General features: G+C 44.4%; 1 protein-coding gene across 2 annotated transcripts in view; it reads right to left on the bottom strand.

The window, feature by feature from the left end:
* ptprbl (protein tyrosine phosphatase receptor type B, like) overlaps nt 1-27,762 on the bottom strand; it is a 44,512-nt gene that overhangs the window by 1,663 nt on the left and 15,087 nt on the right. Inside the window, exons 11-32 of one of the 2 annotated variants that reach the window (XM_080761746.1) lie at nt 26,879-27,142; nt 24,949-25,215; nt 23,746-24,015; nt 22,932-23,195; nt 22,154-22,423; nt 21,176-21,493; nt 20,961-21,076; nt 20,693-20,855; nt 19,667-19,810; nt 18,905-19,199; nt 18,344-18,453; nt 17,644-17,749; nt 17,318-17,398; nt 16,426-16,443; nt 16,121-16,202; nt 14,820-14,910; nt 13,937-14,013; nt 12,942-13,076; nt 11,390-11,512; nt 9,089-9,252; nt 1,258-1,393; nt 122-242 (exon numbers count right to left, since the gene is read on the bottom strand). In XM_080761746.1, the coding sequence (XP_080617872.1) occupies nt 122-242; nt 1,258-1,393; nt 9,089-9,252; nt 11,390-11,512; nt 12,942-13,076; nt 13,937-14,013; nt 14,820-14,910; nt 16,121-16,202; nt 16,426-16,443; nt 17,318-17,398; nt 17,644-17,749; nt 18,344-18,453; nt 18,905-19,199; nt 19,667-19,810; nt 20,693-20,855; nt 20,961-21,076; nt 21,176-21,493; nt 22,154-22,423; nt 22,932-23,195; nt 23,746-24,015; nt 24,949-25,215; nt 26,879-27,142 (3,615 nt within the window). The remainder of the gene's footprint in view (nt 1-121; nt 243-1,257; nt 1,394-9,088; nt 9,253-11,389; nt 11,513-12,941; nt 13,077-13,936; nt 14,014-14,819; nt 14,911-16,120; nt 16,203-16,425; nt 16,444-17,317; nt 17,399-17,643; nt 17,750-18,343; nt 18,454-18,904; nt 19,200-19,666; nt 19,811-20,692; nt 20,856-20,960; nt 21,077-21,175; nt 21,494-22,153; nt 22,424-22,931; nt 23,196-23,745; nt 24,016-24,948; nt 25,216-26,878; nt 27,143-27,762) is intronic. The other variant, XM_080761747.1, reaches the window with a different exon arrangement.

Genomic DNA, 27,762 nt, shown 5'->3' with positions numbered 1-27,762 from the left:
CTAACTTGAATACTTAGAACTATTTGAGTCAAGAAATAATTAGTTATAGACTAATTTATTTGTGACAATATCTTTGTAATGATATGATATAATACCATTATCAATGAAAGAAGATGCATACCTCTTTGGGCGTCCGGGTTCACATTCTCATAAATGGGGCAAAAGAGATTCTCCTGTTCGTTTCGCAGCTTCCTGGCTCGCAGCACGTCTCGCACGCACTGGTGGAGATACGCGTACTGGCACTGGGAAGGACATTAAACATTAGGATGAGTATACTGACACCGTACTGGCACTGGGAAGGACATTAAACATTATGATGAGTACACTGACACTATTATACTGGCACCGGGAAGGACATTAAACGATAAGCGATTTTTCAATGGATTATGCTACTATAGTGGGTGTGCTAAATAACATACTAAATTCTTACGAAAAACAAACATCTAGAAAGGCACCGTTTGCACGATGGCGTCCACGATGGAGCTATGGTTTCATTGCAAACCGACCACCAAAATTAGTTTTAGAGATTCTAAGCAGACTGCCTCTGGCGTCAAGGACACATAGACTGGGGGCGACTGTGGCTCAGGAGGTAGAGCAGGTCGTCCAATGATCCATGGGTCGGCGGTTCGAATCCCGGCTCCTCCTGTCTACATGTCGAAGTGTCCTTGGGCAAGACACTGAACCCCAAATTGTTCCCGATGTGCTGGTTGGTACCTTGCATGGCTTCTGCCGCAATCGGTGTATGAATGGGTGAATGTAATGCAATGTGTAAAGCGCCTTGGATAAAGGCGCTATATGAATGCTCCATTTACCATTTAAAACAACTGCCCTTTCCAGATCACAAATGCCACTGTTGCCACACTCCTTTCCATGCCATGCCGAAAGGCATTAAGGAGAATTGTCTCCTGAACTTGAACACAGTATTTTGCGTTAAACAAATTTGTCGTACACCGTATCTCCACCAGCTAAAGAGTGATGGGTTTGTGCTCCGAAAATAGCTATTTTTGTCCAAAGGTGTCCTCTTACGGGATTTCAGCCCCTGCCACCTCTAACACTCTCTGCCAGTGGCGTATCTACAATAAGGCGAAGTGCCTGCCTGTCCAAATCAATTTCTGCCTGGCCAAAATCCATACACTGAGAAAAAAAAGAGAGGCCTTTGTATCCTACTGTCTGTCTGGCAGGTATATCTCTTCGTGCTACTGATTGTGCACGTCCCTGTCTGGCGTTTTAAGATATAGTCTTGATAAACGAACTAACCTCTGTCTGCACCATGTGTGAGCGGTGGAGGCGCAGGTCGAAGATGGACCCGTAGAGGTCCACGGTGTCCTTGGTGTCCAGCTGCTGCAGCACCCTGTCCAGGACTATGAAGGTCCCTGTGCGTCCCACTCCAGCACTGTAGGGAGGAAGGACAGACAGACACACAGACAGGGCAGATTAAGACTATGAAGGTCCCACTCCAGCACTGTGGACGGGACGGAGCCAGGGAGGACAGACAAGACAGACAGTCTTAGTTTTAGTCATCTCATCATAGCTTAGTTTTGTTTTTATTCCGTTTTCTCCAGTGAAAAAAGGAAATCGACGAACATTTTTCGTCATAGTTTTAGTCGACAAAATCAACACTGAAACAGGGTTTACTACAACGTGTTCTGCATTTTCTTTTAAGTTAATTGATTCATTGAACACTATATCAATTGCAAATGTAAACAGCACGTGGTACAGTAAGATGTTTGGCCGGAAAAGATAACAAAAAAGTCCTGGGGACCATTGTGTCAACATAACATAAGTAATAAATAACACATTAATAGATGTCATCAACAAATGCAAACACTTTTTCACAAAGGAGAAAAAGGAAAAATGCTGGCAGTGAATGACAAAATGACCTTTGACTATTTGATAAATATCAATAGCATTGAAGTTAATCCCATAAAGAGATAATGTGAGTTCTGTGTCAAGAATCAAGAATCATCAACTTCCGCTTCCGCCCAGATGGAGTAGTCGCATGATTAAGTGCTCCGTCTAAGTTTTATCATTTATTCAAGTTTGTTTTGACCAAAACTGCCACTTTTATGTCAAACTACACGTGCAACTAGTTAAAGTACAAATAAGTATATGGAACTGAGGTCAACTAAATCGCAGCTTCCTAAAACTACAACCGAGACAGACCCTCCCGGCGCAATGGACCCCGACAAGCAACCTCTCCCTCGCCATGCTGAGAGCGGAGCTGCAATCGTCTCGGGAGGCAGGGCTCCGTGAGATAAAAACTGAAATAGCAACCATACGGCAAGAAATCAAAAACGATATCACAGCACTCCGTGAAGAGGCAAAAGCAGAATATGCCTCCATTCGCTCGGAAATAGCACAAGACCTCACCTCGCTGTCTTCCAAGCACACAGAGTTAGCTTCGGAGCAGTCAGACATGGGGAGATCTCTGAGTGATACTATGGACCGTGTTGCTGTACTGGAACATTCAATGGGCTCGATGGCAAAGGAGAACAAAGTCTTACAGGAGAAATGTTTAGATTTAGAATGCAGAAGCCGTAGACAGAACCTAATTTTATTTAACATAGCTGAAAATTCTGAAGCTGGTGACCCGGTTGGGTTCGCAGCCACCTTCTTCCCTACGGTGCTCGGTGCTGAGAACTTCCAGAACCCCATCGTTATTGACCGCTGTCACAGACTAGGGGCAAAGTCAAATGATAAGAAGGATAGACCTCGCATCATGATACTACGTCTGCACTATTTCTCTGACAAGGAAAAGATCCTGCAGCTGTCCAGAAAACAAGGCAGCCTACGCTACAACGGCTCTCCAGTGTTTATTCATCCAGACGTGCCCCAAGTGATTACAAAACTTCGCGCAACGTATGGCCCGATTAAGACCAAGTTGCGCGAAGCTAAACGCCGTCTCCCGGGCCTAGATTACAGTCTATATCACCCGGCCAGATTCACAATAACATTGGACGGGATCCGGTACTCTCTCAACTCTCCTGAAGCAGCCGAAGAATTCTATCAAAAGAAAATAGCATCCGCGGCAGCACCGACTGTTACAGCCGATGAGGATGCTGCAGAAGACTAGCTGGCCGGGACATACACCCTGAACAATGATCACAGACTTGCTTTCTCCCCTCGCACCCTCCACTATCATTACTACATGGATACAACAATGACAAATTCACGCTCATCTTTAAAAAGAAGGTAATGTTTGTGTGAAAAGGATCTGGCGAAAGCTACTACTAAGACTAACTTTATCCCTTTAATGCTTGGAATGCACATAAACACCGTAATAATTCTACCTTGTTTATCTATTGAATTTATTTTTTATTTTATATTTTTTTTATGGTTATTGTATTTGATCAGTCGTATTATCAGTCTAAAAGACGGGGTTATAGTTTACATTACTAGTGTCAGTGTATAGCAGCTTTGCTAATGATGCTATTATGGAGTCACCATGGAGGCCGCCATTTCTTTTTTATTTATTTTTGTCCACTGTAGCACCGCGTTCGCGACCTGCGGTGCATTTGTTATCTTGTTTAGTACAAGTGCTAGCATCCTTGCTATTGCTGTTGTTGTCATGTAGCCCCCATGGAGGCCGCCATTTTGTGTACTATGACGCTAGCAACCTACGGTGCGCCTCGAGGGACAAAAAGGACGTCGTTTGTAATGTAGTGAGGGAGGGGAGGGAGTGACGTTAGGTTACGAACGTAACCATGGTTATGTGAGTGAGATTCGCCTCCACTTCTGCCGTTTTGGATATGAGGAGGTTGCCTTGAGTTCTTTACATTCCTCTTTAGATTCATTTTATTGCCAACATTATGGTTTTAAAAGATATAATTTGCTAAAAAATACTTTTGAGCAAACAAAAGTGGGAAAAGTTGTTACTTTATAATTAGGATGAGGGATTTTTCATTTTTTCATTTATTTTCTTGTGAAAGTATGTGTTCATGCGTATGTGTGTATGCATATATATACAAATTGGTTTGTTTTTCCTTGGTTTTTGTGAACTAAGTTGCACCGACTGTGGTTTGTGTCTGTCTGTTTGAATGTGGATTGTGTGTTTTTTGTGTCTGTCTTTGTTTGTATACCCCTCTTTATTTGAACGTTAAATTGTATTTATATATTAATACATGTATATAAGTGCAGGGATATGTTTATGCGGGGATGTGTGTGTGTGTGTGTGTGTGTGTGTGTGTGTGTGTGTGTGTGTTTGTGTGTGTATGTGAGTGAGAGTAATGATCATCTGGTTGTTTTGGTTCAAAATAAGATTGTATCTTTTCATTTTATTTAATACATAACAATGGACGGTTAGCTAAGGTCTTCCCATTGTAGTTTTTTTTTTTTGTTTCTCTATTTTCACTATAGCTGCTTGTGTCTTAGACATAGAAAGCTGGTTAGCTTAGGCTTTTTCTTCTGTGACTGCTATTTGAGAGCAGGCATGGAGGGTTTTGGGGTTTCTCCCGTTTGTTGTTTTAATGTGTTTTTGTGTTTCTCTGTTTTTGTTTTTGTTCTCTTGCACTTCTATGCCGAATTCAGATTGATGTCGACATTTACACTCAGTCCTTTTTTTATATTAATTCCTGATTTATACAATGGCTAATTCTATTCCAAATTCTAATATTGTAAGAGGGGAAAGCTTGGTTCAATACACTACTTGGAACTGTAGAGGTCTGAATGGAGCGGTGAAACGTGGCAATGTATTGGCTCATTTAAAGAAACTGGGGACAGAAATTGCTTTTTTACAGGAGACTCACTTACGGAATCAGGATCATAACCGCCTACGAAGAAATTGGGTAGGCCAAATATTTCACTCCCATTTCAATTTCAAATCCAGGGGCACAGCAATACTTATAAACAAGAACATTCCTTTTATACTAAATAAAACTATCCAAGACCTACACGGCAGATATATTATAGTTACTGGAAAGCTTTATAATTGTCCTATTGTTCTGGCTAATATCTACGCCCCTAACCATGACGATGAACGATTCATATCTTCTTTTTTGGCTACTTTGCCTGACCTTGACACTCACCAATTGATCTTAGGTGGAGATCTGAATTTTATTCTTCATCCTACGCTTGATAGATCTTCACATAGACCCTATACTCTGACTAAATCAGCTAAAATAGTGAATACATTCATGGACACATTTAAATTATCAGATCCATGGAGATTCTTAAATCCAGCTCAACGTAAATATTCGTTTTTTTCTTCTGTACATCACACTTTCACAAGATTAGATTACTTCCTTATAGATTCAAAACTTCTTCCCTCAATAAGACACTGTGAGTATGAAGCAATTGTAATATCCGATCATAGTCCCCTAGTCCTCAAATTAGCATTTCAGAACAGACATATGGCCAGGACTTGGAGATTTGATAACACACTAATAACTAGGCAAGCGTGTGTGGATGATATTAAAACCCAAATACAGTTCTATCTCTCTACAAACGACACACCCGATGTATCAAGAAGTACACTATGGGAAGCACTTAAAGCGTATATACGGGGGCAGCTTATTTCACGACAGGCTTTAATCTCCCGTCTACGTAAGGAACAAGGCAAAGCTCTGACTGATCGATTACTTGAAGTAGACCTACAGTATGCAGAATCTCCTTCTCCTGAATTATACAGAGAAAGGGTTTCGACTCAAGCCGAATTCAATCTCCTATCCACAAATGAGACAACTAATTTGATGACACGGTCACGCCATAGGTTTTATGAACATGGGGATAAGGCGGGCAAAATACTTGCACTTCAAATTAGGGAATCAGCTGCTTCTAGATTAATTACAGAGATCCATACAAACACTGGTCAAACTACTATTAATCAGCAGGAAATTAATGATGTATTTAAACGCTTTTATTCAGATTTGTATACTTCGGAATCACTAGGAGATTCTAATTTGATTGATACTTTTTCAGAAAATTTAAACATACCTTCCATTAGTCAACAACATAAGGTTCAACTTGAAAGAGCTATTACCTTAGATGAAATACATCAGGCAATCTCACAAATGCAGTGCTCAAAAGCCCCAGGACCCGATGGCTATACCTCTGAATTTTACAAGACATTTACTGAACTCATATCTCCCCTTTTACTTAAAGTGTTTAATGAATCTCTCAACGCCGGCCACCTCCCACCAACTTTCTACCAAGCTAGCATCTCTGTTCTACTTAAAAAGGATAAAGACCCGCTTAATCCAGGTTCATACAGGCCTCTGAGTCTTTTGAATGTTGATGCTAAAATTCTAGCAAAAGTTGTGGCTACGCGCTTGGAAAAAGTGCTCCCAACTGTGATACATACTGATCAAACGGGGTTTATAAAAGATAGACATCTATTTTTTAATCTTAGACGCCTATTCGACATTATATATTCTCCCAGTAGCACCCCCCAAGATACGGAGATACTGTTATCTCTTGACGCCGAGAAGGCCTTTGATAGGGTAGAGTGGGACTTCCTCCTCTCAACCCTGTCAAAATTTGGGTTTGGTCCAACCTTCACTTCCTGGGTTAAACTACTTTATGCTTCTCCATTAGCTTCTGTACATACAAACGGATACAGGTCTGAAAACTTCCCTTTGAATCGCTCGACCAGACAAGGCTGCCCTCTCTCACCACTGCTCTTTGCCTTATCTATTGAGCCGCTTGCAATTGCATTGCGTGCTTCAGACACCTACACTGGTATCTTCAGAGGAGATAGAGAGCATAAAGTCTCACTTTACGCTGACGATTTATTATTATACATATCCAAACCTTCCACATCTATTCCTAGTATTATGTCCACCTTAAAGAGTTTTGGCAGGGTTTCGGGGTATAAAGTCAACGTTTCCAAAAGCGTTTTATTTCCTATCAATACACAAGGCAATCAAACTTTTGGCTCCCACCCATTTAATGTTACAACCAGCTTTCGATATTTAGGAATCATAGTAACCAAAGCACTTAACGACTTGCTCAAGCAAAACCATACAAAACTTTTTGAACGTACTGAACAAGACTTAACGAAATGGTCGAACCTTCCTATCTCACTTGCCGGCCGAATTAATATAATTAAAATGAATGTCCTCCCTAAATATCTGTTTCTATTCCAATGTATTCCAATTTTTGTTAACAACACTTTTTTTAAGAATCTGGATAAAATTATCTCCAAGTTCATTTGGGATAAGAAACACCCCCGAATAAAGAAGGATTTTTTGCAGAGGCCTAAATCAGATGGCGGAATGGCATTACCTAACTTCAAACTCTATTACTGGGCGTGTAATTTACGTGCACTCTCATTTTGGCTCCAAGATCAATTGCCTACATGGGCATTTATTGAAGGTCAATGTTGTCCCCCAACATCGTTGTCAGCTTTAATCTTTTCCCCAGTGGCCTCAAGATATACTAAGTTGCCAAAGGATTCCATAGTCTCGCATTCTCTCAAAATTTGGCTCTCAATACGAAAGCATTTCGGTTGGCACCCGGGCTCTGTGCGCGCACCACTGGTCGCTAACCATGCTTTTTTACCGTCCCTCTCTGACTCATTATTTAAAGTGTGGCATAGAAATGGTATTCACTCCTTCAAAGATCTTTATATTGATGGGTTATTTCCGACCTTTGAACAAATACGACGCAAATTCAATTTACCCCAATCACATTTCTTTAGATTTCTACAGATACGACATTTTTTAACACAACACACTGATTCATTTCCAAACATACCTCCCAACTCATCAATGGAATCTATATTTCTACCTGACCCATTGCTCAAAGGAGGTGTTTCTATTATTTATAACTCTCTCTCATGTTTAGATAATAATGCCTCCTTGGAGTATTTAAAAACTGCTTGGGAAAACGACTTAGGAATATCTATCACTGACGAGCAATGGTCTACATCTCAAAAGTTTGTGCACTCTTCTTCAGTATGTGCCAGGCACGGTCTTATACAGTTTAAAATATTACACAGATTACATTTGTCAAAGGAAAAACTCAACAGAATGTATCCGAATGTGAATCCAGCCTGCGACAGATGTGGCCAGTCGCCGGCCACTCTAGCTCATATGTTCTGGCATTGCACAAAACTAAGATCATATTGGCAAAATATATTTAAATCACTGTCAGACATTGTTGAAAAACCTTTTGACCCGGATCCACTAACAGCAATTATGGGAGTCACAGGGCCCGGGGTCAAACTGTCTACTTTCCAATATAACATGGTAAAATATGTGACTCTACTGGCTCGCAGACTGATACTGTTGAATTGGAAACAAGCACAGGTTCCAACTCACACTTCACTTATGAAGGATGTTATGCATTACTTACAATTGGAAAAGATTAAATTTGAATTGAGAGGGAGTGAAGATAGGTTCTACCAGACATGGCAACCCTTCATTGAATATTTTAATAGGTGCACGCTAACCCCTCCTACACAATAGATAGCACAATAGAGAATTGGAAAGAAAGAAAAGGAACTGAAAGAAAAGGAACTGAGTGTTTTTTTCTTTATTTTATTTTTTATTATTTAAAAAAGAATGTCTAATTTACTTAATTCACAACATGTTGGTAGTTTGAGAGCAAGAGTGTCTGTCCTGTTGTCTGTTTTGTTTGTCTGTTCACACTTGTCATTGTTTAACTGTTTTTTTTGTTTTACACTTATGTCTTTTTTTATTATACTGTATGTGGAACATTTACATTGCCTGTTATTTTTTTCATTTTTATTTAACTGAATTACTTATTATCATTGTCTAAATCTGAAATTGTCTTTCAAAAATGCCTAATAAAAACAGTATTAAAAAAAAAAAGAATCAAGAATCATTCAGTATCATTATACACATCAGCATACTCAGCCTCGTCAATAGACCACCAATCAGTGGAGTGTGAGAGAGTAAAGGAAGTCATAGTTCAACTGTCTCTTGACAGGGGGTGCGTACGCTTTTCCGACACAATAGTCTGACATGTGGAAAAACGACCGGATTAAGGTTGGCGAACATGCGTTAAGGTTGGCAAACATGCGTTAAGGTTGGTGAACATGCATTAAGGTTGGTGAACATGCGTTAAGGTTGGTGAAGCTAATTTGAGCATCACTCTATGACACCTCAAGGAGCATTCTTGTCCCTACCTGCAGTGGACGACGGAGGGCCCGGAACCGGGGGTTCTGTTGATATAGTCTCTGACGGTGCGGACAAACTGGACCAGGGACTGGGTGGTCTCTGGTACGCCATGGTCGGGCCACACCGTGTAGTGGAACTGGCGCACCACCCTGGAGTAGCTCAGCTGTTCTTCCTAATAAATAGTGTTGAGCAATATTTTTGTTTAGTAGTCATAAATAGTTTTCAATTTAGTTTTAGTCACATTTTAGTCACCTGGAATGTTTTAGTGTTAGTCTAGCTTTAGTCGACTAAATATCGTAACATTTAGTTTAGTTTAAATGTGATCACCGTAATAGGCTGCTGCTATATTCTTATAGGGCACATAATGGTATGTACTCAAGTAGACAGACATGCATTAACCGGCATTTGCAAATGGCAATTATGCTTTTGTTTTTGCCATGGAGTGTCAGATGGGCGGCGTTCATTATAACAATCAGGACAAGTCAGAGAGTGTGAGGTTGTCACAGACATTCTGCACACGCAGACTGACTCGCATGGCGGCCTTTCAAACATTCCGCTGTGATTCCGCTCACGTCGTTTCACTCGCTGCATTGTTTAACCCATTCTGACCTGAGATCAGATTCATACGAGGTTTCCACGGGACACACACTGGTCTGATTAACCCATTCTGACCTGAGATCAGATTCTAAAAATGTCAGTCGTTCTTCGAATTTTTCAAAAATAGCAGACCTACAAGCTCGTATCGCGCCACTCGGTGGCGCGATATGAGCTTGTAGATCTGCTATTTTTCAATAGCTAAAGCATAACATGATGCCAACACCAAAATGGGTGCCCGGTCAGAATGGTTTAATGTGCTGCGGTTATAACCCCACCCACCTTGTTTCTCAAGCAAATTAAAACAAACACTGCGAACAGATGCTACAAGTAATATGTGACCTAGTTTTGGTCTAGAGACTGCAGTGGTTCTCAACCAGTGGCCCGGGGACCACCAGTGGTCCTTGAGGCGGTTCCAGAGTGGTCCACCAAATGGACCCTTTAACTCTTGATCAATGAGAACTAAATATTATTTTAGTTTTGGGTCTGAGAGGCTTAAATCTCTGTCTGTGGCCCAAATGACCTTGAAATGAAAAGGGTTGAAAACCACAGGTCTAGATCAGGGGGTTCTGGTTGGCTGGGGACCGCCACCCCGTCCCGCCCCCGCCCCTCCCAACCACCAATACAAATTGACCACTACGATAACCTTATCCCATTTTGACCGAGACCGAATCTACAAAATGTCTTCTAAATCTTGACAGTTTTCTGAAAAACACATGTTTCTATGTCAGTGGTTCTCAAACATTTTCATGTCAAGGACCCCCAAGATTATTTGTAATTGTCTGCCGACCCCCATCTGAAAATATGTTGTTCCAGGGACCCCCCCCCCCCCCCCAGCAGCAAAGATTTGAGTTAAAAACGTAAAAAACTCTGAAAGAATATATTCAAAAATTTGGGCCACATTTTCACCATTTTTCAAAAATAGCAGACCTACAGATCTGCTATTTTTCAATAGCTAAATATAACGTAATGCTTGAAACACCAAAAGGGGTTCCCGCCCAAAATGGGTTAATAATAGAGAAAATACATCATAAACAAATACTGAAACCAGATATAATTAAGGAACGTTTATGCATGTACTATGTAAACTCGTAATTTCCATTTTCCAGCCATTCAGTCAAAGAGAAAAAATATATATTAGTATTATTTATTTATTTAATAATCTAGGGACCCCCAGGTTGAGAACCCCTGCAGGTGTAGACTAGACTAGAGTACTGTCTTACAGGTTGAGAACCCCTGCAGGTGTAGACTAGACTAGAGTACTGTCTTACAGGTTGAGAACCCCTGCAGGTGTAGACTAGACTAGAGTACTGTCTTACAGGTTGAGAACCCCTGCAGGTGTAGACTAGACTAGAGTACTGTCTTACAGGTTGAGAACCCCTGCAGGTGTAGACTAGACTAGACTAGAGTACTGTCTTACAGGTTGAGAACCCCTGCAGGTGTAGACTATAGACTAGAGTACTGTCTTACAGGTTGAGAACCCCTGCAGGTGTAGACTAGACTAGAGTACTGTCTTACAGGTTGAGAACCCCTGCAGGTGTAGACTAGACTAGACTAGAGTACTGTCTTACAGGTTGAGAACCCCTGCAGGTGTAGACTATAGACTAGAGTACTGTCTTACAGGTTGAGAACCCCTGCAGGTGTAGACTAGACTAGAGTACTGCAGGTACTAGGTGTAGGTACTAGGTGTAGACTAGACTAGAGTACTGTCTTACGCTGCAGATCTTGAACTCTCTGATGGTCCACTCGGGCAGGACAGACTCCGACAGCATCTGGACGATCAGGTCTCCATAGTACAGAGGGTCCTGGTCAAAGGGCCAGTAGTGGTCACACTTCACCTGAAACACAAACAAGTAAAGGATGCACAGGTTAGTACAGAGGGTCCTGGTCACAGGTTAGTACAGAGGGTCCTGGTCACAGGTTAGTACAGAGGGTCCTGGTCACAGGTTAGTACAGAGGGTCCTGGTCACAGGTTAGTACAGAGGGTCCTGGTCACAGGTTAGTACAGAGGGTCCTGGTCAGGTTAGTACAGAGGGAACTGGTCACAGGTTAGTACAGAGGGTCCTGGTCACAGGTTAGTACAGAGGGTCCTGGTCACAGGTTAGTACAGAGGGTCCTGGTCACAGGTTAGTACAGAGGGTCCTGGTCACAGGTTAGTACAGAGGGTCCTGGTCACAGGTTAGTACAGAGGGTCCTGGTCACAGGTTAGTACAGAGGGTCCTGGTCAGGTTAGTACAGAGGGAACTGGTCACAGGTTAGTACAGAGGGTCCTGGTCACAGGTTAGTACAGAGGGTCCTGGTCACAGGTTAGTACAGAGGGTCCTGGTCAGGTTAGTACAGAGGGTCCTGGTCACAGGTTAGTACAGAGGGTCCTGGTCAGGTTAGTACAGAGGGTCCTGGTCACAAGTTAGTACAGAGGGTCCTGGTCACAGGTTAGTACAGAGGGTCCTGGTCACAGGTTAGTACAGAGGGTCCTGGTCACAGGTTAGTACAGAGGGTCCTGGTCAGGTTAGTACAGAGGGTCCTGGTCACAGGTTAGTACAGAGGGTCCTGGTCACAGGTTAGTACAGAGGGTCCTGGTCACAGGTTAGTACAGAGGGTCCTGGTCACAGGTTAGTACAGAGGGTCCTGGTCACAGGTTAGTACAGAGGGTCCTGGTCACAGGTTAGTACAGAGGGTCCTGGTCACAGGTTAGTACAGAGGGTCCTGGTCACAGGTTAGTACAGAGGGTCCTGGTCACAGGTTAGTACAGAGGGTCCTGGTCACAGGTTAGTACAGAGGGTCCTGGTCACAGGTTAGTACAGAGGGTCCTGGTCACAGGTTAGTACAGAGGGTCCTGGTCACAGGTTAGTACAGAGGGTCCTGGTCACAGGTTAGTACAGAGGGTCCTGGTCACAGGTTAGTACAGAGGGTCCTGGTCACAGGTTAGTACAGAGGGTCCTGGTCACAGGTTAGTACAGAGGGTCCTGGTCAAAGGGCCAGTAGTGGAACCCCATATGAAAATATGTTGTTCCAGGGACACCCCAGATGAAAAGATTTAAGTTGAAAACATTCGCTCTGAAAGAATATATATTCAAAGATTTGCACAACATGTTCGCGATATAGTTTTTTTTAGCAGATCTACAAGCTCGTCGCGCGGCACTCGGTGCCACGCTATGAGCTCGTAGATCTGACCTAAAGGGTTCCCAAAAGGGTTCCCGCCCAGAATGGGATTTATAAAGGGATCATATCCAATAAAAGAGCTCAGAAACTTTATATAATACCCACCCTGCCTTTCTCCACACACTGGGTCACCATGACAATGTTGTGTACGTTCTGTTCCCAGACCATCTTCCAGAAGTCATCTTTGGTCCCTGGCAGAGGGCCCTGCGTGGCTACGTACTCCCTGCGGAAGTTGCTGCCCTGAAACACACACACGTTTCAAAATTACATTATTTACCATTTAGGCAAAGACGATGCCAGCATGTTGTTGGCACGTGGCTGCTACAATCCAATCCGATCCAATTTTATTTATAGAGCACATTTAAAACAAATTTGACCAAAGTGCTGTACAATTAGGCAAAGCAGTAATAAAACATAATACTATACAGTGTGTCATACAATGATCCAAGTATTACCATGGGTAGTATTAGGATCAGCCAAGAACAAACATTGCAGAGGTCAAAACATTAGCTCACTGACAATATCTCTATGTATCTATATATCTATTTATCTATATCCTCTTTTTATTAGAAATGTGAAAACAGTGACCAAGAGGTCATAATGTCTTACTACTGATCTTGATATCAGACCCCATGTCCGACCATATTTCCCAATATTCGTTATTCTTCTAATTTAAGCCTTAAAATACATTTGTGAGTCTTTCCAATCCATACAGTATTTAATTTATATTCTCCAACCACTGGTCCCTTAATTGTCACGATCTACTTGCAACCATTTATGAGTTCTGTCGTTCTTAATACTTGACAAAGGTAATGTCAATAAATATTCATCCTTGTCTTAACTCCATTCACATAATCTTATGATCAATCTCAGAGGCCAATAGCCGGGTTGTGTAACTTGTGTTGTCACTGTCAGGCATACATACCCAAAGAATTCAGTCAACCATTAACATCATTATAATATTTAGATTACCCATGATGAATCATCAAAAACAGATTTAGTGCAAGGTATAAAAAGCATAAAGGCTTCTCATTTAGCATCTGGGCTGTGTAAACACAGTGACATGGAGCTGAATGCACAGTAAGTAGCTCGGGGCTTACAGGAATATAGCTGGCATTGATGTAGTCAGAGCAGGGATCATCATCCACGTAGGAGAGCTTCACGCGCGTTGAGTCATCTGAATGGTGGAACAAAACAGCCGAGGGTTGAGCAAGACTCTCTGGCCACATAAATACTGGATGCAATGCTGAGTAATGAGAAGGTTGCAGGGGGGGGCGTGGCCTTCACAACCACCACGGCGCAATATTCTCTCTCTAATCGCTGCATATTTGTACTCCTTAACCCGTTTAGGCCTGACGTCGACATTTGATAACATTTCTGACAGTTTTCTGTATGTTTCTGTATCAGTGGTGCTCAATATTTCATGTCAAGGAACCACCTTTTTTAATAATATGCCTCCACCCCCACCATCTGAAAATATGTTGTTCCAGGGACCTCCCCAGAAGCAAATATACGAGTTAAAATGTTCACTCTGTAATAATATATATATTCAAAGATTTGAGGCACATTTTCAACGATTTAAAAAAAAATAGCAGACGAGTGCCACGCTATATGAGCTTGTAGATCTGCTATTTTTCAATAGCTAAAGTATAACATGATGCTTTAATTAAAACACCAAAAGGGGTTCCCTTCCCGCCCTAAATGGGTTAACCCATTCTGACCGGGAACCCATTTTGGTGTTCAGCATCATGTTATGCTTTAGCTATTGAAAAATAGCAGACCTACAAGCTCGTAGCGCGCCACCGAGTGGCGCGCTACGAGCTTGTAGGTCTGCTATTTTTTGAAAAAATCGAAGAACGACTGACATTTTTAGAATCTGATCTCAGGTCAGAATGGGTTAATCAGACCAGTGTGTGTCCAGTGGAAACCTCGTATGAATCTGATCTCAGGTCAGAATGGGTTAATGACGTTTGGCCCACTCACAGGGAAGGATGTTGTTGTATCTGTTCTTGCCCCGGTTCTCTGGCAGCAGAGCTGTGTCTAAGGGCTGGTTGCGGCCCACGTCCTTTAGATCCTGCAGGAAGGAGTGCACGAGACGAGACGTTAGGTTGAAATGGTTTGGGTTACAGAGTGAGGCCATGCACGAACAAATCAATACAGAGCCATCAAATGTGGTTTGCAAACATGGACTGAATAGAACATTGTCAGTATAGCAGCGAAATAAAAAGTGGTAAAATGGCACGGCCATGTTTGGGGGGGGGAAAGTGCTACTTATTGCCGACAGCACAGAGAGGGGTATGGTACTTCTTGAAGAAATGTTTAATTGTTGGTTGAAAGATTGATAACACTTTTTTTTGATTGGATACTGAGAGAAATATTGTCAATCATTTTCACCAAGTTCTCCACAATATAGTATATTAGAATTTGGAAACAGTACTAGCTATACCAAAATACTGGTATACTAATTTTTTTTAAACAGATTTCAGGTTTTAGAATGAAATCTACCGCCATCTACTGTTCATAGTATGTTTTGCACTGTCTTTTTGAGCTGTGCAAACAGCTCTCTTGACTGGTGTCATGTGTCCCTAATGTGTCCCCATGTAGGCCTATGTCTGTTTGGGGTATGAACTGCAATACCGCTGGGTGACCTAAAGTGGCAATGTTGAGCAGCCTACAGGCCCATTCACACTGAGCACTACAACTATAACAATAAAAGTATACCGGTAGTTGCACCGCTCAGTTCACACGGGTGTCTGATTCATTACTGTAAAGTTAAGCAACAGAAAAAATACTGTAGTCACAGGCAGTGTTGATTTTGTCGACTAATACTATGACAAAGAATGTTCGTCGACTGAGGAAAACTAAATGGAAATTGATTTGGTCGATTAAAATGTATTTTGGCAGGCCTTGATTTTGGCAGGCCTTAATTATACACTTGCTGAAAATAGCAGATCTACAAGCACACAACGCGTCGCGCTTGTAGATCGGCTATTATCAGCATTCAACCATGTGTAAAATGACTTATACTGGATCTCTTCTCCACTAGTCCCCCTATTTTAGACTAGTTTTTATTTGTTGGTATATTTAGTCTTGGTTTTAGTCATCGTAGCTTGATTTTCATTTTGTTTTCATTTAGTTTTCGTCAGTGAAAAAAGGAGGGAAGGTAGTCGATGAACATAGTTCGTCTTAGTTTTAGTCGACGAAATCAGCACTGGTTTGGAGATCTGTTGGGAATTGTTTGTAAACAAATAATTGTTCAATACAGTGCAACAGGTGTAACTAACCTCATACTCTTCTGACAGAAGGTAGTTGGAGTCGGCCTGTAGTTTGGTGTAGTGGGACTCAAAGTGCATGATCTTGATGGGACTGTAGTTTATAGACAAACATTGACATCTTAAGCATTTTGCCAGACATTCTCAGACGTAAGTGGAACCAAAGAACATTAGATTCACTGTACTGTACATCAATATTATCTTATCTTATCAGAGAAACAGTGGCCAGACAACGCAGCTGTGAGTCCTCAAAGGATCCTCAAACCAAATTAATGACAATAATAGAAAGAAACAGGACAGTCCAGTGCGTACTGTACCTTGAAATGCGTCGATTGCTGGGGGGAAAAACGGAAAGGCAGGCATTCGTTACCAAACACTAAAGACAATTGTCCCTAGTTAATAATATGTAATAAAAAAGAACTCTCTTTGAATATGAATGATAATTTCATTGCAGTCAGAATCATTTCTTTTTAAAGCACTCGTTTTAGTGTCTTTACTGCTGTAGTTTTAGCAGTAAAGACCTCTTTAGATTGATTAAACTAGACCGGTGCCCGGCTGTAGAGCACCGAGTCGGTAACAATGGAAGTTGGAGATCCATGCCCCACGCGGCTATTCAAATCAATACCCGTTGTTGTACCCGTGTCAGAGTACCCGTTCCACCCATCTGTCTGTGTCCCTTTTATGACCATATATGGAGATTTCTGTATCTGTCTATCGGTGTCCCTTTATTCCTATATATGGAGTTCTGTGTCAGGCTGCAGGCATGCCCAATTATGAAGTGTTGTGTATGTCAGAACAGGCCAGCTCCATATATGGAGATATAAGGGTGATCAGGTCCAGAGCCCGGGCAGAGGCAGAGGCCTTTTGTGCTGGTTCTAATCTGGACAACTGGTTATCCGACGGACGCAACACCGGGGCACTGCACTCCCTGTGGGGGTGTGGAACAACTCGACACCGGGCACTGCACTCCCTGTGGGGGTGTGGAACAACTCGTCACCGGGCACTGCACTCCCTGTGGGGGTGTGGAACAACTCGTCACCGGGCACTGCACTCCCTGTGGGGGTGTGGAACGCGTGTGTCGGAGTTGAAGTCGACGGGGGCGAACGGATCTCGAGTTACGTGGATTACAGACGTACACACATACTGTCGCACGCACGCACACGCACACTCAGGGACTTTTATAGAGAGATAAGCGTGCGTTCCACTTACCCCCTTGGCCCTGCGTGGACTCCTGAGACGGGCCTCTCTCTCCTCATACTCATCCTCACCGCTGGCCTCTCCTGGACACTGCTGGACAACACAGGACAAAATGTACTTGAATAAAGTACAAAAGTATTGGCATGATAATGTACTTAAAGTACCAAAACTAGAAAGTACTCACAAGGCCCATTTCCCAAGTTTTCAAATGTACAAAAAAATATTTAGAAAATAGCAGATCTACAATGCTCACAATGCGTCCAGGCGGCCCAATTAACGGCCGGCAGCGACTGCACTGAGTTTCCTGACTGAACTTGCTCAATTAATACACAACTCACACTTTCCGGGTCTTCTGTCTACAGATGAGAAGCGCAGAGACTCCCACCATCATGGCGATGAGGAACATGCCCGCACTGACACCTTCGATCACACCGCTCATAGGTTCTGTTGAAGAGAGAGAGAGAGACATGCTGTATGTGTATGTATTTACAGGTAAGTACCTGTTAATATTCCCTCCCGTTACCATAGGCGGTAACGGGAGGCCAGTGCCAGTGAAATGCGCGACATAATCAGAGAAGAAGCATTATCCGGGTGACACGGAAGAGATTGTCCTCCAGTGCCGCAGCACACCAGGGTCGCTCGCGGCCGTGTTCTGCCGATCGGACCATTATTATGGTTAGCGCAACCTCAAATTAATGTTTTATTAAAGTATAACATCATAATATCATCCTCACCAGCCTCAGTGACCACAGGGAGGGACAGGTATGTTTTATTAAAGTATAACATCATCCTCACCAGCCTCAGTGACCACAGGGAGGGACAGGTATGTTTTATTAAAGTATAACATCATCCTCACCAGCCTCAGTGACCACAGGGAGGGACAGGTATGTTTTATTGAGTATAACATCATCCTCACCAGCCTCAGTGACCACAGGGAGGGACAGGTATGTTTTATTAAAGTATAACATCATCCTCACCAGCCTCAGTGACCACAGGGAGGGACAGGTATGTTTTATTAAAGTATAACATCATCCTCACCAGCCTCAGTGACCACAGGGAGGGACAGGTATGTGTCGGTGTAGAGGGGGGATATGTTGCCATGGTGATCCTCGTCATCAAACAGCTGGGTGAAGGCACGCACGCTGAGCCTGAGCAGGGAGACAGAACAGCCACGTTTGATGCTTCAGCTTAAAATTATAGAAACTTGTTTTTTCCTCTCTCAAGTACAGCTCTGGTACATCAGGCATGCGGTTGTTGCGGCATTAATGAAAAAGTGTGTCAAATTACACTTGTGAAAATATTCAATAACCACCTGTCGAAAGTCTATCAGGACTTCAAGATATACATTGACTACTAAATTATGTTTTAGCTGTCAACAGAATACAGATTATGTACTGTATCATATTATTTACGGATCAGCTGTGACAAAGCACATAGCTCCTAGGACTGGAGCAGAGGAGGCCACACGTGAGAAATGGTGCATTTATATAACTCAGTTTTAGTCATCGTCAACGTTTTCATCAGTGAAAAAAGGTAGTCGACGGACATTTGTTCGTCATAGTATTCATCGAGGAAATCAACAGCGCTCCACACCCATACCTGTATGCAGTCTTGGGTTTGAGCGGTCCGTCGCAGAACGGGTCTGAGTCCCACCACCTCACAGAGTCCAGCTCCATGTCTCTGTCCTGGGGGTGCTTGTTGTGGTCACAGGCCCCTCCCAGGCTGTCCATGCCCGTGCCCAGGCTGATCTCGTAGCTCTGGCTGCCGGCGTCCGGGCCCTCGGCACACTGGCTCTGGAAGTAGCTGGTCTGGTAGGCCTTGACGGAGGAGTTCAGCCTGTAGTCCAGGTAGGAGGGGAGCGGGTGGTGTTGCTCCGGTTGGACATTCTCGATATCTTTAAATAAAAAGTGTCCCAAAGAATAGGGGTGAGTCTTGAGAGAATAAGGCATTTCCTGAGAGACAGGGAGAAACAATTTGATAAGGTTTGGCTGCTGCCCCTTGTCCATTACTTGAGTAGAAACAAGACAGGATACCACTGATATGGTTGACTGTACGCCATTTTCTTTTCAGATGTTTTCCATGAGCATTTCATCATCTTACTATTTTATTCTATAGTATGCGGTGTCACTGAGCAGCATGGGTGGGAGGGTTGAGGGTTTTCTTTCTCTCTTTTTTGTCTTTGTATTTTTTCTTTCCTTTTTGTTTTCTATAAAAGAAAAATGTATTTCATATCATAATGTTAGTGTAACAATTGAGACGTGAGATTTTAATTCCAAGATTAAGGGTAATTTCACTGTGTGTCCAATGTACGTATGTATGTGAGCGTGCGTGCGTGTGTGTGTGTATACCATCCATGCCTACCCTCTGCCTCTTTGACCACCACGGTGAAGAACTTGACCGCTCCGTTGACGTCGCTGAACCAACTGCAGTTGAACTTGAAGAAGATGGAGGACTTGGTCACCATGGCAGCCCGGTCGCTGACCCGCAGGGGGGGGAGGGGCGGGCCTAGAGATGGAACCATGACACCAGTAGCTAGTAGCTGTAGTACTCATCACAATCATTGACAGGTTGCAGAAAAAAGCACAGGGAGAAAATAGCTATAATATCAATATAATATCTAATGAAATACAGTGACAAGGATTACTGTGATTATGGTAATCACACATTTCATATCACACACAGACAATACAGTAAGAACTCCTGTAAGTTATTAAAAGTAAAAAAAGGGGTGGGTGGGGGGGGGGGGGTCTGGTTAATGCATGGCCAGGGACCACCTGCTATACCTCCGCAGACCACCGGTTGAAAACCCCTGGTTTAGACGAGAGACAGTCGCACTGAGGAAAAGACAGGAAGCAGAGCAGGAGGTAGCAGAGAGTAAAGAGTAAAATGTTGAGGTTCTCTCTGGGAGCAACACGGATGGATAGGATCAGTACCGAGTACCTCAGAGGGACAGCAGTGCATGTCAGATGCTTTGGAGATAAAGCCAGAGAGGCCAGACTGAGATGGTTTGGACACGTACAGAGGAGGGATGATATGATATGAATATGATATAGTACTTTATTGTCAGTTCACACTGAAATTTGTCTTACGACCCAGCAGCCAAGTATGCAGAACACACATAGGATAGTGAGTATATTATCGGTAGAAGATGTTGAAGTTAGGCGTATAGAGGAAGACCAAAGAGAAGATTTAAGGATGTAGTGGAAGAGGACATGAAGTTAGTTGGTGTGAGGGAAGAGGAGGCAGAGGACAGGGTGAGATGATGGAGGCAGATGATTGGCTGTGGCGACAGAGGACAGGGTGAGATGATGGAGGCAGATGATTGGCTGTGGCGACCCCTGAAGGGAAAAGAAGAAGATATAGAGACAGTATTGACTGATCACTCACGGTCAATCATGGTGACCACGCTGTCCTGCGAGGCCTCGCTGGTCATGCTGTCGGAGATGGCCTTGACGGAGATGGTGTAGCGCCGGTGGGGCTCCAGCTGGGTGATCAGGTAGACTTTGGCGTCGCGGCCCGTGAGGCGCGAGTACACCAGCGTCCCGGAGTCCTGCATGGCGCCAGTGGTGATTTGGAAAAGCAAATTTAGATTTTTCTTTTGTCGACGAACATTTTTGGTCTTAGTTTTATAGTTGATCATGAACTCAACACTAACCTGGCGCAGGCACTCGATGGTGTAGGAGTCGTAGTCGGCCTCGGGCGAGCCCCAGGAGCAGGAGATGGACGTAGAGCTCTGAGGACGGCAGTGCAGGCTGTGGACTCGCTCTGGCTCTGGAGGAGGAAGAAGAAGAAGCAGGAGGTATATTAGAGATGGAGATGAGGAGGGCTTACGGAGATTCTGGAGGCCATTGGAGCATGATGGATACCTACTGGTACGGATGCTCTTCTCGATGGGCAGGCTCATGGTCACTGGAGCCCCGCCACCACCGCCGCTGGCCTCCGCCGCTGAGGCTCCTCCTCTGCTGACCGTGCGCAGGCTGAAGCTGTAGAGCCGCCCGGGGTACATGCCCTTCAGGATGCGACTGCCCGAGGCGCGCGTGTGGTACGGGTCGATGACGGACAGCTGGTCGCGGGGAGCCCACTGCAGGTCGAAGTCGTCGTAGTCGGAGCCCACGGGGCCGTTCCAGGTGACCTCCAGGGAGGTGTTGGTCACTGCGCCGAAGGAGAAGGACGTGGGGGGTCTGGGGGCTGCACGGTGGGGAGGAACACCACAACAGGGAAAAGAGAAGAGTCAGTTGGTTCTCAAAGTGGGGTCCGTCCGGGGACCCACCAGGGGTCCTTGAGGGAGTACCAGCTAAATGAAAGATAGTATCCACACTTTTCCTGGGCTGTGTGTGCTCCAGTTCCTGTCGATTTGATCCAATGAAAGCCAATGAAACTGGTCAGATGACCAATGATATCCAATGAAATCAACAGGAACTGGAGCACACACAGCCCAGGAAAAGTGTGGATAGGAAGTTCGCAACAAAATGGACCCTTATGGGTCTGTAACTCAGTTCCATTTGTACACTCTCAGGGTTAAATTAACATTGATTTTACAATAGAAATTGGGGGTAAAATAACCAATCTACAATATCGGCTATTTTCAGCAAGCGTAAAATCAGTCATTATGACGGCATCAAGGCCCGCCAAAACACATTTTAGTCGACTAAATCAACCGTAGATTTAGTAGACTAAAATCACATGACATTTAGTCGACTAAAACTAGACTAACGCTAAAACATTCCAGGTGACTAAAAATGTGACTAAAAACGAAAACGAAAACTATTCAAAAAGACTATGACTAAAAAACTAAAACTCAAATTTTTACTGGCCCAAAAACAACAACCCGCTGATTATTATTATTACCCGTCCTGCCCGCCACGTGGGCCCTGTTGGCGAGCTCTCCGCTGCGGCTCAGCATCACGGCCTGGTAGAGGCGCCCAGGGACCAGGCCGGAGAAGGTGAACTGCGTCAGCTCCGTGGCCAGGCGCTCCTCGGCCTGCTGCTTCCCGTCGGGGTCGTACAGGGACAGCAGGTAGCCGCTCAGCTCCCCGGCCGGGCGCTCCCAGCTCAGCGTCAGACACTCGGACTGGTTGGAGGAGCTGTGGGCCTGCAGGGACGTCACTGCTGCCGGGACTGCATGGTGGACGGTGGAGGTACAGAGAGAACGTCGACTAAAACTATGACAAAAGATGTTCGTCGACTACCTTTTTTCACTGACGAAAACGAAATGGAAACTACATGAACTAAGCTATGGTGACTAAAACTAAGACTTTATATAGTGACAATTTCGTCAACAAATAAAAAATAGACAAAAATGTTAGGAAGGGACTAGTGGACAAGAGATCCGGTATACCGGTAAGTCATTTTACACTTGGTTGCATACTGAGAATAGCAGATCTACAAGTTTGTATATCTGCTATTTTCAGCAAATGTGAAATTAGCCATTATGACGGCATCAAGGCCCGCCAAAATACATATTAGTTGACTAAATCAACTGTAGATTTAGTCAACTAAAACCTTTTGATATTTAGTCTAAAACCAGAATAACACTAAACATTCCGGGTGACTAAAATGCGACTAAAACTAAATTAAAACTATTCAAGTTAATGACTATACTGGAGGCTGCAGTCCTCCTCCTCACCTGTCCTGGCCCAGATGGCCGAGTCGTTGGTCTGGTCTCCGCTGCGCGTCAACACCACCAGCCTGTAGGGGGCGCCAGGCCTGAGGCCCTGGAAGGAGCAGTCCCTGCTGGCGGCCTGGCCGCTGCGGCGGTCCGTCAGCGCGTCCGCCCCGTCGTACAGGTAGATGTCGTAGGCCTCGAAGTCGCCCTCCGGTGGCGCCCAGCGGAAGGACAGGCCCGTGGTGGTGTTGCTCTTGATGGAGAGGTCTGTGACGGCGGCGGGCCCTGATATGAGTCACAGAAGAATGTTAGAGAGGCAGGGGCTACAATCCCCTAAGAGGACACTTTTGGACAACAAAAAAAATGCGAAAATAACAGATCTACAAGCTTATATCTTCAAGCCTTGCACGGTTGCACCTAGAAGGATTTTGTTTTAACCTGGATTGCTGCAGGTTGTCTTTTTTCACAATGTTTGTGTTTACACACACCCTCAAAGCTGGAAATAGGAGGGGCTAGCGCCCCTCAAAAAAAAAGGAAGAGTTTTGGGCATATAGGGCTCCATTTTCGTCACCGTTAAACCCCTTATCCCTAAACTTCTTTGCCTTTTTTTTTTAACTATTTTTCAAAACATTTTAGAATAGTTAAAATGGCCAGTCTACAAGCTCACAACGTGTCGATGTAGATTGGCTAGTTGAACTATTCAAAAATGTTTTTCAAAAAAGGAAAAAAAGGCAGAGAAGTTTAGGGATAAGGGGTTTAGCGGTGACGAAAATGGAGCCCATAGTGTTTCAAACCCGAATAGACAGACAGGCGATAATGGTGGATATATCCTTACGAGTGCGAGCGTCGGCGCTGACCCCCAGGCTGCAGACCCCTCCGCTGGTGGTGTGGACCTGCACGCGGTACTTCTTGCCCGGGGTGAGGCCGTCGAAGCGGTGCCGCGTCTGTCCCGAGGCCTGGGAGGAGTTGGCCACCAGGACGCCCCTCTCGTCCAATAGCTGCAGGCCGTAGCCGTCGGCCACGCCCAGGGCCTCCTGCCAGCTGGCCTGGAGGCTGCAGGTGCTGTGGCGGTTGTCCACCTGCAGCCCCGTCACCGTGGAGGGGACTGGGGAGAGGAGAGGAGCAGGCCGCTCGTTAGTTAACTGTGTGTGTGTGTGTGTGTGTGTGTGTGTGTGTGTGTGTGTGTGTGTGTGTGTGTGTGTGTGTGTGTGTGCGTGTGTGTGTGTGTGTGTGTGTGTGTGTGTGTGTGTGTGTGTGTGCGTGTGTGCGTGCGTTGGGAGGACTGGAGCAGAGGAGGTCGCTCTCTAGAAATGGTGCATTTATATATAGGGCATAGCAGTGGGCATGGTTTTCTGATTCCACTGAAAAATCGGCCATTCATTTTTCCCCATACAGATTTACAAAAATATTTATATAAATTATTTTAACTAAGCCTAGATGGTGAATCCTGACCATAAAACCTTTGATCTATGAATTTTTTTTAAATTAAAACCACTAAACAAAGGGTATTTATTAAATGTAGTATATCATATAATTAAATATTCAATATATTTTTATAAAACCACGCCCACTGCTGTCAAGGCACTTGTAAAGCGCCTTGTAAAGCGCCTTGTAAAGCGCCTTGGATAAAGGCGCCTTGTGCATTACATTCACCCATTCACACACCGATGGCGGAGGAAACCATGCATGGCACCAACCTGCACTTCGGGATCAATTAGTGGGTTCAGAGTCTTGCTCAAGGACACTTCGACACTAACTCTGGTGTCGGACTGGAATCGGCTGCTTTAACTTGCACACGCGCGCGTATGTGTGTGTGTGTGTGTGCGTGCGTGCATGCGCGTGTGTGTGTGCGGTGTGCGTGCGAGACGCGTGCAGCCCACGTGCAATACGTGTCATTGTGAGCTCCGGCCTCTCACCTGTGCGTCCGCCAGCTGTGTTGTTGTTGGTCAGCTCTCCGCTCAGGCACTGGATGGTGACGCTGTAGAGCTGTGTGTGTGTGTGTGTGTGTGTGTGTGTCATTCTGAACTGGGCCTCTCACCTGTGCGTCCGCCGGCTGTGTTGTTGTTGGTCAGCTCTCCGCTCAGAGACTGGATGGTGACGCTGTAGAGCTGGCCCGGCTGCAGGGAGCCGAAGCTCAGCTCCGCGTCGTGCTTTCGGACCGGCTTGACGTCCAGCCGGCGGCCGCTGTCCTTGAACAGAGACACGGAGTAGCTGTCCAGGTCGCCCTGACCCGGAGTCCAGCTGATCTTCAGACTGTCACTCAGCCCGCCGTTGGAGACGTGGATGTTCTTCACTTTGCTGGGCACTGATTGGGCGTCGAGGAGGAGGAGTCAGAGTCACACACATGAGCATTTGGGTATTAACCCATTCTGACCTGAGATCAGATTCTAAAAATGTCTTCTACATCCTGACCGTTTTCTGATTCGATTTTTCAAAAATAGCTAAAGCGTAACATAATGCTAACACCAAAAAAGGGGTTCCAGCCAAAAATGGGTTAATGTAGAACAGTGGTTCTCAACCAGTAACCAAATGGACCCTTATATAGATCTTTAACTCTTGAGAGTGTAAAAAATGAAACCAATGAAATACATTTGGTTTCATTTTAATCTCTCAAGAGTTACATTATTGTTAAAGATCTGCATTACTTGATTTACAAGAAGTCTACACAATTAGAGAATGTGGAAGAATTGTTATTTTGATCAACATTTGCCTGTATCACATCAACACAGCATGGAATTGTGGACAAAATCTTATCCAACGATAAGAAAAACATCTTTTAGTTTTGGGCCTGTGAGGCTATATCACATCAAATGGTGGTCCGTGGCTCAAATGCCAAATAAATAATGGACCTTGATATGAAAAAGGTTGAAAACCACTGATATAGAGTGACTGACTGACTAAAATTGCCATCCTAGGGCTTTAAGCAACTAGTCGACTATTCAACTAGTCGACTATTCAACTAGTCGACTATTCAACTACTCGACTAGTAAATAGTCAACCTATAGTTGACTATAGCTGATAGGTTTGCCTGTTTTTGTAGGCCTCAGCTAGAATGCTATATTATAGTCACCAATGTGCACAGTTTTTAAATGTACAAATATAAAATAAATTAATAATAGGTAGTTAAACAACTAGTCGACTAGAAAACTAGGCAACTAGTAAAAAACACTAGAAGTGAAAAAAACGCCAGTGGGGCTAAAAAACAAGTGTTTTTAACATTTTGTAACAGCTGTTAAAGTTATTTTAAAATGACTACATATAGGTTAGAGTCCCGATCCCGACAACCTTTGCTGCGTGCCATTCCCTGTGTCTCTCTCTCTCTCTCTGTTCCCTGTCTCTCTCTCTCTCTCTCTGTTCCCTGTGTCTCTCTCTCTCTGTTCCCTGTCTCTCTCTCTCTCTGTTCCCTGTGTCTCTCTCTCTCTGTTCCCTGTCTCTCTCTCTCTCTCTCTGTTCCCTGTGTCTCTCTCTCTCTGTTCCCTGTCTCTCTCTCTCTCTGTTCCCTGTGTCTCTCTCTCTCTGTTCCCTGTCTCTCTCTCTGTTCCCTGTGTCTCTCTCTCTCTCTCTGTTCCCTGTGTTTCTCTCTCTGTTCCCTGTGTCTCTCTCTCTCTCTCTGTTCCCTGTGTCTCTCTCTCTCTGTTCCCTGTCTCTCTCTCTGTTCCCTGTGTCTCTCTCTCTCTCTCTGTTCCCTGTGTTTCTCTCTCTGTTCCCTGTGTCTCTCTCTCTCTCTCTGTTCCCTGTGTCTCTCTCTCTCTGTTCCCTGTCTCTCTCTCTGTTCCCTGTGTCTCTCTCTCTCTCTCTGTTCCCTGTGTTTCTCTCTCTGTTCCCTGTGTCTCTCTCTCTCTCTCTGTTCCCTGTGTCTCTCTCTCTGTTCCCTGTCTCTCTCTCTCTCTCTCCACTATGTCCATTCAATAAAGGCAGAATAGCCCCAAAAAATATCTTACGAAAAAATAACTAAAAAGGGTTTATACCTGTACGACCCTCTATGAACTTGGCGTTGTGGTTGGGCCCGCTGACCGTGGACACCTGGATCTTGTAGAGGCGTCCGGGGGTCAGGGAGGTCACGGTGCACTGGCCCATGTCGCTGCCCCGCGGGACGGGCGGGAACACCTTCATGTCGTTGAACAGAACCTGCACCTCGTAGTGGTCCACGTCTCCCGGGGCGGGGGCCCACGCCACGCGGAGGTCCTCCGTGCCCTGGCCCGCCAGAGACAGGGACCGCACTGCAGCCGGAACTACACAGAGACAGAGACAGCACGGGACAGGGTTAATAAGGGTTGTTCTCTCAGTGGGGATATCGGTGCGTTCACACCATACGGTCAGATGCAAACAAACTATACCGTTCATTTGTCAATGGAAGCCAAGGCGACGCGAAGATGCAAAGATGCGTCCAACGTTTGTACAGTAGCTGCTGCAAAAGATACAAAGCTACAAATTGAGGCAGAGCTGGGTTCAACTTCCAGATGCAAAGCTACAAAGCTACAACTGTAGCTGCAATTCTTTGTTTAATTCCCCCTCCCAGCTCTTTTATTTCCTCCACCCTGTTCTGGCTGACAAAAACTCGAAACGTCTTCTTCTAGTCTCCGTTTCCATTGTTTCCAATGCGTATAAATAATATCTAGGTCCAAAACAATGTTGTTTTTGTCTACCGTTTTTCACTGATGGAAGCTAAGATATTATGACTAAAACTGAGCTAAATGTATTGACAATTTCGTCAACAGATAGAAACTAGACTAACATGTTAGGAAGGGACTAGTGGACAAGAGATCCAGTACAAGTCATTTTACACTTGGTTGCATGCTGGAAATAGCATTGTAAAACAGTCATTACAACGGCCGCCAAAATAATCTTATGA

This window comes from Protomyctophum bolini, assembly GCF_963924005.1.
Source record: "Protomyctophum bolini genome assembly, chromosome: 4".
Taxonomy (NCBI): domain Eukaryota; kingdom Metazoa; phylum Chordata; class Actinopteri; order Myctophiformes; family Myctophidae; genus Protomyctophum; species Protomyctophum bolini.
Note: the sequence above shows the minus strand (reverse complement) of the source record. Positions and strands in the feature narration are given on the sequence as shown.